We start from the raw sequence: 12,128 nt of genomic DNA, 5'->3' as shown, positions 1-12,128 counted from the left end.
CCCAAACCACTCCAAACCGAATCATTAACAACCATCCAATATGCACTTCTATCTTTTATGGGGTGGCGAGAGCTCGGAGCTGGAATGAGAGCTGGATTGCCTTGATGATCATCATTGGAAATGCTTAGTTTTAACATTAAATAGCAACGAGATTATCATCATTTTATTCATAATATTTGATTTTATTTATGTTTTAAAAAAATACAAATAAGCTATCTTTCAATTTTATCAAGTGGGAATTTCTATATCACTCCACTAAGAGTGTCAAAATTTAATCGGAACCGTTAAAATTGAATCAAACTAGCCCCTTATAGCCTGAACCGAAGCTTAAGCTATGTTTGGGCTGAACAACCTCCGCATTGGTTCGGGCTGGTCCGGGCCAGCCCATGTGTGGCCACTAGCCCGAACCGTTTGGCCCGATCTCGAACCAGCCCGTTAAACCAGTTAAAAATAAATAAATTTAATTTAATTTAAATATAAAAGACAGGAAAACTCCCAAGTATCCATTTGTTTTTCTTAATTATTTTGCTTTGGGATATGCAAACAACAAGCATGTCAAAGCCTTCACCATTTGGAAGACGAGCTTAGTAAATATTTAGCAAGTGTATTATCATTTGAAAATATTTTAATGCTTTATTTTAGTCCATTTTTACAAGTGTCAAGAAGGAGGAGTAGAATAAACAGAGACAACCCACTAAAATTCATTAAGATGTCAATTTTCTTTTGTGTGTTAGTTTTATAATTTTTACTTTGTAAAAAAAAAAATTGGTTTTGAACACCTAACACAAGAGACTTGAAGAGAACGAGAACTTAATGTTTATATGTGTTTACATGTTCTTAATAAATTCCACATATCAACATGATACTCAAAATATACCGCTATTATACCCGAACCCAAACCCAAATCCAAACCGTTAGTAAACTCAATTCTAAGCCGTTAGCCCAAACCCAAACCGCACCGGTCCAAAATCGGTCCAAAACTGTTTTCTTAATAGGCCGTGTTTGGGCTCAGTGTTTTTTAGCCCGAAATTAGCCCAACCCGAACCGTTAACACCCCTACACCCCAACATGCATTCTTTATTTGCTCTTGCTTTTCTCTTGAAAATTTCACTTTTAATTTCCCCAAAAAAAATTATTACCTCTTATTTTCCCCTTAAATTTTTTTTTTACCAATAATTCTCTAAAAAATGAATTATTACCTCTCTCTATCTCTCTAATAAATAAGCAAAGATAGAATTAGTTTTCTCACAAAAATAGGGGAAATTTTCAACTCGCCCCTGTTTATTCAGTTTATCCAGCAGAACCCCCAATACTAATAGTATTAGCCTTAATTAGTTTTTACTTGATTCAAATTCAATATTACTCTTCCATCCTAAGTTTAAAAACACAATCCATGACACATGAAACATATCGTCAAAACTTTCTGAGAATTTATGATTAAGAGAAGAAAAAGTAGTGGATGATAGAGGAACATGAGAAGAAGAGAGAGTCAGTTTTACATTTAAGGTTATTCTTGTCCATTTGAAATATTTAACTTGCTTATATAAATATTTAACTGTAATTTTCTAATAGCAGGATTGTGTTGATTTGATCAATGCGGTTAATGACCGGTGACAAACTTTCGATTTTGAATGATATTTACTATCTAAAATTTAAATTTATCAATTGTAAAGCCCAACACATTTATAGGGAAATCAATTCGTGTGTAGACATCCTATCCTGGAAGGCACTATCTTTGGTGAGCGAGATAGTCTGGCTTATTTACTCTACTTGGATTCTCTCTAAGATTGAGTTGGACTCCTCGGTTGTAGTTCGATTCTCTCTTGGTTGAAATAAGTTTGTTATCCAAAAATAAAAGGATTGTGTTTGATAATATTTGATCTAGGGGGGTTTTATTGATAAATTGAATAATTTTTATAGGGAATAGTTTATGGGTGGCGTTGAAAATTTTCCAAAAAAACCAGAAAAAGCAAGTAGTAGTATAAAATGGTAACAAGAAGTTAATCCGACGTGGAAGCTCGGTCTGATCTGTCTGTTTCCGCTAAGTATTGTGGCTTTGGCTGTTGTATCCATTACTCTAGTTGGCGCTGATTCCTCTTCTCGTTATTGTTTCCGTTTTCCACCTCCGTTGTTGCAGAAGAGAGAAGAAGATATAAGGTCGACCGATCCCTTCTGCAATAACAGCTTTCTTCTTTTTCTTCTCCTTCTCCTTATCCTTCTTCTTCAAGATATCGATGCTGAACTTCTCGGCATCTCTAATCAGGTTCGATGGTCACCTTGTATTTTGAAAATGCTAATTTTGTTTGTTTGTTTGTTTGTTTGTTTTTGCATCTCTTACTCTGAATTTTCATCTTCTTATCAATGATTTCGTTGTCAGATGTCTCAAGTAGTTTGATCACATTTCCTGCATTTTATTTTGGTCCATTTGTCTTAGCCCCTAAACCTTCCTTTCTTTGTATTTCGTTTTCTCAGATTCTTTGAACTGGTTTTTTAAAATTTGTACTCTTTGTCCACTTTGCTTTCACAGTTTTCCTTAGTTTGTTTAAGGAGCAATTGCCGTCTTTTCTTACTTCCCCTTCACATGTTTCAGTTAATTATTGGTTATTTCCAATAACCATTTATGATCTTGTAATGATGGTTCTGAAAATAAAAAGATGAATTAGTTTCCTTTAAAAAGAATAGTTACAGTTGGATTCCCCCCGTGTATCTCTTTTGAATTTCTGAAGATCCGCTGTTTCCTTGTTACCTGTTATTCTGCACTAGCAGGGGTTTTAGGTTACAGTCGCAAATTATACTTGAACCTTAAATTTCCTCCTCTCATCTAGAGGATTGACGTGCGCAGCTATGCAGGTTTATCTCTATTATATATTTCTTAGACTTCTCCCAGCGGTTTGCAGCAATGAGTATTCGGTAACGCATGCTTGCGCTTGGATTAAAAAATTGGAATGCCTACTATTTCTCTGAGATACTTCTATTGACGACGGTAATTTTATTGTTTAATTGCTTTCATAAATTATCTTCTCAACTACATCCGGGAGGTTTGCTTTCCATTTAAATTATTGATCTATGCACTATCATTTCATACAGAGCTCTAAGTTCAATCCTTAGCTCCTCGGCAGAGCACTTCTCTGGATATTATTTGTGATAATACTTGTGGGATCTGTTTCCATCTTGGTTTTATCTCTTCTTCAGTAATCTGAGCATAGATAGCTCCTCAGGATCGACGACCTTCCTGGAAGAAACTCTGTTCTCTAATCTCTAGGACAAACTGAATATAACAACCAAATATTCTTCATGAAAGAAAGAAAGAAAGAAAGAAAGAAAGAAAGAAAGAAAGAAGAAGGCAATTTTTCACCATTAGTAATGTAGTAGCACCTTACAGTAGTGAACTTAATGACTCGTCATCTTGTAGCACCACTAACACTGAATAAGCTAATGATTCATCATGCTAATTTGAATGCAAGTGCATTTGTCTGCTTTTGTACACTAGCAAGTAGCACCAAACTTTACATGGAACAAGAAAAGGGTTTCCCTAATCTTGGAAGACTTTCCAAGTGTAACTTAGACTTTCATATTTCCAGACTTTATATGTTGTTTGAACATCATCCTGGTTTGGTGAGGACTTTGATTTTATTCCCTCCTTACTCTATGGTTATGAAAACATTTTGGTTGTCGGTGGCTGCAAATGCCTTCAGCACATATGGTGAAAATAACAGTGTAGAGAGCTTGATATTGAGTGGTTCTACCTTTGACAATCAGTTAGCTCAGAAGTAAACCCACATGGATGGACATTTATAAGATTGGTCTGCCACAGATTCTTCTGGCTAATTACAAGAATTTTGTATATGGTCTCACAGATTCTTTAATTTTGGTGGTTGATTCCATGAGACTCCCCTTTCCAACTGGTGGAAAGAGAGTTATGCATCCTTCATATTTTAGGAGCAATTTAGTTATAGTCCTAAGTCCAATCTTTCATTGGCATAACTTGATCTGCTATTTGGACGATGAATTTTACACAATTGAGTCGGTTGGCACCAATAACCATCATATTTTCCACGATCTTCTTATGATTTTTTGTCCTCAACAAAATCATAGATGAGTGTGGGCTTTGGTTCAAGGTAAGGTTCCTCTATTGTGATCCAAGTGGTAAGGCTGAGTACATTATGATCATCCAAGGGCCCAGGCCTGGCAATGGTGGGAGTCAGGTGCATTGGTACACCTTTGAAGACAGAAAATTACAGCTCATTCTCATGATGTCCTTCCTAAGGCATTTTGTTTCGATGTATTTTGCAGATTGAAGGCTGCTCTGTGTTTAAATTATTTCATCCTGATATTCTTTTCAGCTAATACATGTTAGCTTCTTTTTCTTTTTCTTTTTTCCTGATTTTAAATGCTTTGTGTTGGATCTAGGGAAGTTGGCATCTCATGAAGACGATATCCCTTGTTTTAGAGACTCAGTATTCATAATGGGTGGCTGTGTATCAACACCAAGAAAAAGAATTGGACCCCGGAAGAAGTACTTTCACCGGTCCAGCAAGTGCCATGGAAAATTTTCTGCTTCTGTCCCTCAGGCAGCCAATAAAAGGGCTAGTGATGCAGGAAATCATGTGACAGATATTTCTGTCAGCGAATTTTTGCATGTGGATTTTGACAAGGGTGAAACAACTGCATGCCGAAGATCCGAGGTTTCTAATTCAAATTTCCATCTCACCCAATTACAGTGGCTCCACAGTCAAATTGATGCAACTGGTATTTGCTCTCCCATGGTGAATTTTACTTTTCATGATTCACAAATCGTTTTCTTTTTTGTGTGTTTGTTCGTATAGTCATATACATTTCTATGAAAGACTAAGTTGCACTGTCTTAAAATGTTGGATGGGTCACATTCAAACCATCTCCTGGGTTGTGGGCAAGTCCATCCATAACAAAGTTTATATAATGTTATCCATAACAATTTTGAGAAGCATGGTTGCATATCGTAGTTCCTCCTGTCTTTTGCTATTAATTTCACATCTCAAGTAGAAAAAATATATATCAAATGCTTCTAGTATTATTTACATGTTCATGGTAGATTCATCTTCTTTTCCCAGGTTCCCTCCTCTAGACACTTGAGGACTGACTTTAGAGGTATATGTGTTTGCAGTGATATGCCAGGAAGAAGCATGGTATGATTCTGTCAGTATTTTTGAATCAGACTCTGATGATGACTTCATCAGTGTGCATGGAGGAGGTAAAGCAAATCAATCTGTCTCCTTATCAACTGTACGGGAAGAGATTCTGGATACCCATCCCAGAAGACCATAAAGATATTCCACCAGTGACATTGCAAGACTTTCGTGTGGTTGGAAATAGGGACTCGTCTGTTGCTGTGGTGTAATTGAGGGACCTATGCACCCTAAAGATTGCATGTAGGACACCAAAAGAACTGAAAACTACTGCTTTGGATGATCATATTATCCTAATCACCTCATATTTTGCATTTTGTGAACTTCCGAAAAAAATATACTGGTTAGTTCACAAAAGGAATGTCTTTTGTGGTTGTGATATAGAGTTCACTGTAGTTGCTTTCTAACCAGTCGCCATACTAACACTCTTAATAGTATTGTTTAGTCTTAACATGCCTTGCTGCTCAAGAGGCGTGCATGAGACTTACTGATTTTATGAGGTACTAGGGCTTAGATTCACCGCTTCCCAACAAGATACCTGACTGTAACCTGACGAGGACAGTAGTATGTACTAATCACAAGGGGCAGGGCAGGGCCGTAGCTTAATCCACCCTATTACCATCATAGAATTTACTCACATGTTGTTGTGAAGTTCTAACTAGTTACATAAAATTCCAAAGAAAGTAGGTTCCAACCTTCTGAGTGCACGTGTTCTTAATAACAGATGTTTCTTTTCCCTCCTTTTTCTGCAGATGGTTTTCCCTCTGGAGGAAATGTAATTGGGAACACCCAGATGCTTCAGTACGAGTCTGCATCATGTTATGTTGATACAAGCTCTAAATATGAGGGATTCTATGAAAGTTATCTAAAGATAGATGGAGATAAAGCTGTGCACAAAGAGGAATGCAATGAAGCAGGTCGATTTTCAGTTGCAAATGCCCAAGGTTATGAGCTTTCTTACATGGGGATGGTTAATGACGTCTATGCAAAGAAGAACAAAGTTCTAGATGTTCCTTATGAAAGTATTGATGGTCTAAAGGAGGATAAACAAGATTCTAAAAAAAATTCTCAAGAAAGTACCTTGAAGTATTGTTTGCCTCGTTTGATTCCTGCTGTTAGTCTCAATGACAAGAATCTACCTCTTGCCAGTCCAGGTGCCCGATCTCAAAAGAGGAAGTCAACAGTTATCAGGGTCTCTTTTAAGAGGAGATCTTGTGATGGAGATGAAACAACTGAATTTTGTAAGTACTATTTATTACCAGTAAGTGCCCGAAAATAAGCGACTTTTTTTCCCCTCATTAAATGATTAACAACTGTAGGCATGACATAAAAGGACTAAAACCAAGTAATCAGTTTCCGAAGCTCTTTTTGGTTGGACTGTGACTCTGATTTCAAGTTTGGAGTTCTATGTATATGTAATTTTGGTTTTGAAATGTGCATTTGGTGTTTGCAGGTTCTTCACAGAAATTCTTATATCGTCCCAGAACAGGCCAATTGATTCCCCCTTCAACAGGAGAAAAGCCAACTCCAGGACATTGGTCTTCTGTCTCACCTTCAGTCTTTAAGCTTCGGGGAGAAAACTATTTCAGGTTTGTTACTTGGTCTGCATCATCTGATCAAATGGAAAGCATCCATAATTCCGCAACTAAATGCTGGTACTTCTGTTTTGATTTTGATCACCTGCAAATGTAATGCAGAGATAAGCTGAAATGCCCAGCTCGTAACTACAGTCCTTATACCCCATTTGGTGTAGACTTATTTATGTGCTCAAGAAAGATAGATCACATTGCCCAGCATCTTGAGCTTCCCACTGTGAAAATACATGAGAAAGTACCTGCACTCCTCATAATTAATATTCAGGTATCTTCTGATTGTCATTCAATCTGTTCTCTAATTCTATTTCATCTGCTTGGTTGCTGTGCCAATGTAACGGTAGATAAACATAGTAATCTTGTCGTACATCCTTAGGATTTTATGTCATATATCCTGGTTTCTTGTCACAGCTACCGACTTATCCAGCTGCCATGTTCCTTGGTGACAGCGATGGGGAAGGGATGAGCCTTGTGTTATATTTCAAAGTCTCAGAGAATTTTGACAAAGAAACATCACCTCACTTTAAGGATTGCATAAGGGTAATTTTCCTGTCCCTCTTGTGGTTTAATAGTAAATCTACGTCCTACTGTCCAAATCAAGCTCTCAGACTTCGAAAAGGAATTTAGCTTGTATTCTGTGGTAAATAGCCTGTGCTTGCGTAATTCATTCTGTTTGAGTTTATAGGAGTTATCATAACTCTCAGGACGATTTTAAGCATTAGTGCCTTTTAAGGCTTTGTACAGTCCTTACATGCATTTATTGCTTTCTGTTATTCTATTTGGTCTTACCTTAATTGTCATTCTTTGCAACTGATTGATAATATCTTTTATGCTCCAGAGATTTGTCGATGATGAAATGGAAAAGGTTAAAGGGTTTCCAAAGGACACAGTGGTTCCTTTCAGGGAACGACTTAAAATCTTGGCTGGTATGGTTAACCCAGAGGATCTTCACTTGAGCTCAACAGAAAAGAAGCTCATAAATGCATACAATGAAAAGCCAGTACTGTCACGTCCTCAACACAATTTCTACAGGGTAACCAATAAATGTTCTTTTCTTCCTCATTCTACTATCAAGATGATGAATTTATTTGACCAAATTGAATTAAAGGAACAAAATAAATAAAATCGGTCTTGATAATTAGATTAATGTGAATGATAAATAAGTTGCTTTTTAATCTCCATCACAAAATGCTAAGCAAATTCTCATATTTGTGTCATGAAAACTAGGGACAGAAAATACTTAATTCTAATTCATTTTTTTTGGATCCAACCAAAATAGGATAGGATTTGTTAGAAAGGTTTTATTTGTTAGAACTTGTTTATTAGTGCTCTATATGGTCTATTCATATATCGAACGGAAGTTTGTAAAACCAAAACTTTGTTGTGGTCAAGAATTGAGTTTGCTTTATTGGAGGCCAGGGCCTGGGGTTTAGTATGTATGTTACTTTGGTTGATGCTTTCCATGGTTTTAACAGATAAAATTAACCCTTATATTTGATGCAGGGTTCCAATTACTTTGAGATAGACCTGGATATACACCGCTTCAGCTACATATCAAGGAAGGGACTTGAAGCATTTAGAGAGCGCTTGAAGAATGGGGTAGTTGATCTGGGTTTAACCATTCAGGTACAGGTCCCACTTATGAAGCTAGCCCATTTTTGTGAAACTGCTTCATTATTTAAGCTGAAATGATGGTAATGTACTTATTTTCCAGTCGTTATGCATCGCTTCCTAACTTGGGTGGCTTAGATGGGTTCAAATCTAATTTGTCATTTTGGCCGTCTTTGATCTTCTGAATTCTGACACTTGCCTGTTGCTTGTTCTTTCCTAATTCCTATTGATTTTTTAAAGAATGAGTTCATTGCCCTTCATGTAACAATATCCCTAGCTTTTCCTTTTAAATTCTTAGCATATTCCAAAACTAGAAAACATATTGATTCTTTAGGCACTTAATTAGGGCTTCTGATTGTGGCTAAGAACTAACCCCAATACACTGTTACAGGCCCAGAAACAAGAGGAACTTCCGGAACAAGTCCTGTGCTGTGTGAGATTGAACAAAATTGATTTTATCAATCACGGTCAAATACCCACAATTATGACAATTAATGATGATTGATTTTGTCGGGCATTGCATTAGAAGCCAACCAGTCAGCGTTGGGAGAGAGAGGCTAAAGAAGTCCATCTATGTAAACAATTCTTCCACAGCAATCTGGCTTGAATTGAAAGGATAGGGGAAAAGGAGAAGAAAAAAAATTTATGGAAGAAATTCACTGCACAGTGAAGCTTGAAATACTGATGATTATAATCAATATGTAATCTTTTATAAAAAGAAAAAAGAGTCTTATCATGTATCTGCTTTATTATTATGATTGTGATCTCCAGCTATTAATACAAACTACTGTTAATGAATGTTATTATTATGAAGAGGAAGAACACCGGACCAATGGTACAGTGTTTCTCCACATCTTTCCTTTTTTTCTTTGTGGAAGAATATAGTGACAGGTTAAGAACAGTATTCCTTTGATCATTTCTAAATATCATAAGATGTCATAGAGAATTCTAGCCATACCTAGATTGATACATGTTGGTATATTTTGTTGACCAGAGTTTGTGTACAGACTCTGTCTAGACTCTGAGGTCTAGTTAATTTGGGGTACAAGTTTGGCCTAATGGTTAGAATTCACCTTGATGCACCTCGAGCTCGAATAGAGTTTGGGCTTTGAAGTTTTCGTTTTGAGGGTGAGTCAGGGTGCTCTTAGATTCAAGTCATGATATATAAGCACTTTCCCTCCCCCTCCAGCCCTCGCAATTGAAGAATTTTCTGTACTGTAGAGACAACGAAAAGAAATGTTATTGTCAGTAATTAGCCTTTAAAGTAATGGACAAATTCATAGAAACCAAGGCTTATAATTGACCACTACTAAGGCCAAAGAAGGGAAGAAGAATTTTGTAATCATCATTCACCTTTTTTTTGCTATGTTAAATCATATTCCACCTTTGCTTACCACCACCTCGAGGATAATTTTGATAAATTTGATAATGATATGAAATAATGGATATTTTTATTATTTTGTGGTTAGGTTCAAGGTTAGAGTCAAGATCAATGTTAATTATTTGATTTAGCCTGACTAAACATGGCAGGACCAAGGTGTTCATTGTAAGTTGCAAGTTTTAAAAATCCTAGACCAACGGAGCTCTATCGCAGGGTCCAGATCCTCTACCCATCAAATAGAGGTTTTTGAAAATGTTTACTTTCTCATACTTTTGAATCACACATTAAGAGACTTTGAGGGATATCTTTTGGAGGGAGTTACCCTGAATTCACCGGTCCACCTGAGAGTCTCTATTAGATTATGACAATAGCTGGAGAGACTTAATTGCGTAGCGGAAACCCTAATCGTGCTGAGAGGAAACCCCAAACCCCGACGCGTTTGAGGCGGAGAGACTCGCCTCTGTCGGCTCTTTGCCTCTAGTTTCTTCATCCTCTTTTTTTTTTTTTTTTTTTTTTTCGTCTTCTTCTGGTTTGAAAAACAGATCTGAAGTTTTTTTTTTGTTTCGATCTGTTTTTCTTCTTGTCGGTTTCTCTCATCACCTCTCTTCTTGTTTACTCTTACCTTTCTCTCCATCTCTTCGTCTCCCATTTCTCTCTTCTCCATCTGTATTTATTTGTTTTTCTACTCTTTCGATTTCCACAAAAAAAAAAAAAAAAAAAAAACCCTAAAAAAACCCTCAGGTTGAAGCGTGCTTTGGTGCCTCTTGTGGAAAACTCAAAATCTGAATGGGCAAGTTCTACTGTGGCGAGCTTTACAAGTACGCATTTATGGGAGTGACGGATGGCAGGTCAGAACCTTCTTCGCAATACTGGTGCTACCACCGCAACAACCAAATTTCTGCTCTTGTGGTGTGTATGTCTCCGCCTTTGTGGCGTGTCTCCTCCTCTGGGGTGTTGGTGCTTAACTGTTGATGTGTCTGTCACAGCTCTTGTTCTAAGGGTTTATTGGGCTTGACCCATTCCTTAGTTTGGATGACCCTATCTATTGCATGCATGATAGTTTGATCAATTTTCGCTCATTGGTTCGGACCAAATCTTGTGTTTTCATGCATTTATGTTTTGTAATTTTCCTTTCTTTTGTGTGTTTGTATTTTTTTAGTTTATGAATGAAATGTTTAATTTCTTACAAAAAAAAAAATCACACATTAAGAGAAGAACTCACCTCTGTTATATCTTGTAAAAATTCAGAATGTGTTACTTCTAAATCTGTGGATGAGAGATATAAGGGGAGGCATAGAATCCCTACCTTGACAGTTGACACTCGAGGCAGACGACTGAGAAAACCTGGAGGCCGATGGATCCGGATCTGCATCCCAACCCCTGGAGGCCGATGGATCCGAAAGTCCCGCCAAAAGCATCAACGGCAATATTGGGGATGCGATTGTCAATTAGAAGAAAGGATGGTGGTAAAGTCGGGCTGAGAAGTATTAGGTAGGGTTTTCATTTTTGTTGCAGAATAGGTATAAATAGAGCAAAGTCGATCGAGCAGAAGATGAGTCGCCTTAGGCCGAGCGCTTCCCCCGTGAAAGAAGGGGTGGCGTGGTATTCCACGAGGAAGGTTTTAAAAATTCGTGGCGTACGATTATCGTGCGATAGGCGAAAAGCACCAATCTGGGTCTTCAATGGTCGCTTTGCTGCTCTAGATTTGCAGGCATGGTGATTGAGTGACCCGACATTTTTCTTTTACTTCTTCTCTCTATAATAATTTCACATGCTTTCTGTTTATCTCTTTTTCGAATGATCTTATCAACGTTTCTAAGTTTCATCTTCCAGACTGTTTTCGATTGGCTAGGGTTTAATTTCTTAACCATTTTGGTGGAGCAAGTAAACTTATTTTGGGGAATCTTCTTTATTTTTCACAAGGGAAGCCATGATCTTCTTTTAAAAGAAGAGGGATTTGCGGTCATTTCTTTCGCTTATCACAATCATGTTAGGGCTTGGCTACTCATTAGCTCCAAAGGCTAGTTGCCGAAGACTTTTCTCCTTCCGTTCGTTTCCAACTTTCAACAGGTTATTAATTTTCTCAGCCCTAGACGTCCCCTGCTGGTTTTTCTGCTCGTTTCTTTTTTTTTTTTTTTTGGTTTTGTTTTTTTCCCCCTTTTCGTTTTGGGGGTTTGTGTGTTCCGGCTCTTGCCTGAGGGATTGAAACATAGATTTTTATTCGTTGCGCACCCAAGGGTCAATATTGATCCCCATACCTAGAGCCCTGGTTACAGCTCCATTTGTTTCCTATTTGGTGGAAAATAATCATGATTCGGTTAAAAAGAGTGGCAAAGCATGGTGGGCGTTGCAGCAAGGAAACTTTCTTATGATCAGTTT

General features: G+C 37.3%; 1 protein-coding gene across 3 annotated transcripts; it reads left to right on the top strand.

Moving 5' to 3' along the window:
* The first annotated feature begins 2,058 nt into the window (after positions 1-2,058).
* Positions 2,059-9,376, top strand: LOC149006628 (uncharacterized). Of its 3 annotated transcripts, none has more exons than XM_089166734.1 (11): positions 2,060-2,263; positions 2,851-2,983; positions 4,411-4,749; positions 5,144-5,230; positions 5,918-6,406; positions 6,619-6,754; positions 6,863-7,025; positions 7,169-7,297; positions 7,596-7,790; positions 8,261-8,383; positions 8,760-9,376. In XM_089166734.1, exons 3-11 carry the CDS (start codon positions 4,467-4,469, stop codon positions 8,871-8,873), a joined length of 1,719 nt encoding a protein of 572 aa, XP_089022860.1. In that variant the 5' UTR covers positions 2,060-2,263; positions 2,851-2,983; positions 4,411-4,466; the 3' UTR covers positions 8,874-9,376. The 3 variants fall into 3 exon arrangements, with proteins under 3 accessions (XP_089022862.1, XP_089022860.1, XP_089022861.1); XM_089166735.1 differs by having other exon boundaries at positions 2,843-2,983; XM_089166736.1 differs by lacking the exon at positions 2,851-2,983 and having other exon boundaries at positions 2,059-2,263.
* The last annotated feature ends 2,752 nt before the right edge of the window (positions 9,377-12,128 follow it).

This window comes from Hakea prostrata, chromosome 8 (genome assembly GCF_041222555.1).
Source record: "Hakea prostrata isolate BN-2017 chromosome 8, UWA_Hpros_2, whole genome shotgun sequence".
In the NCBI taxonomy this organism is placed as follows: Eukaryota; Viridiplantae; Streptophyta; class Magnoliopsida; order Proteales; family Proteaceae; genus Hakea; species Hakea prostrata.
Note: the sequence above shows the minus strand (reverse complement) of the source record. Positions and strands in the feature narration are given on the sequence as shown.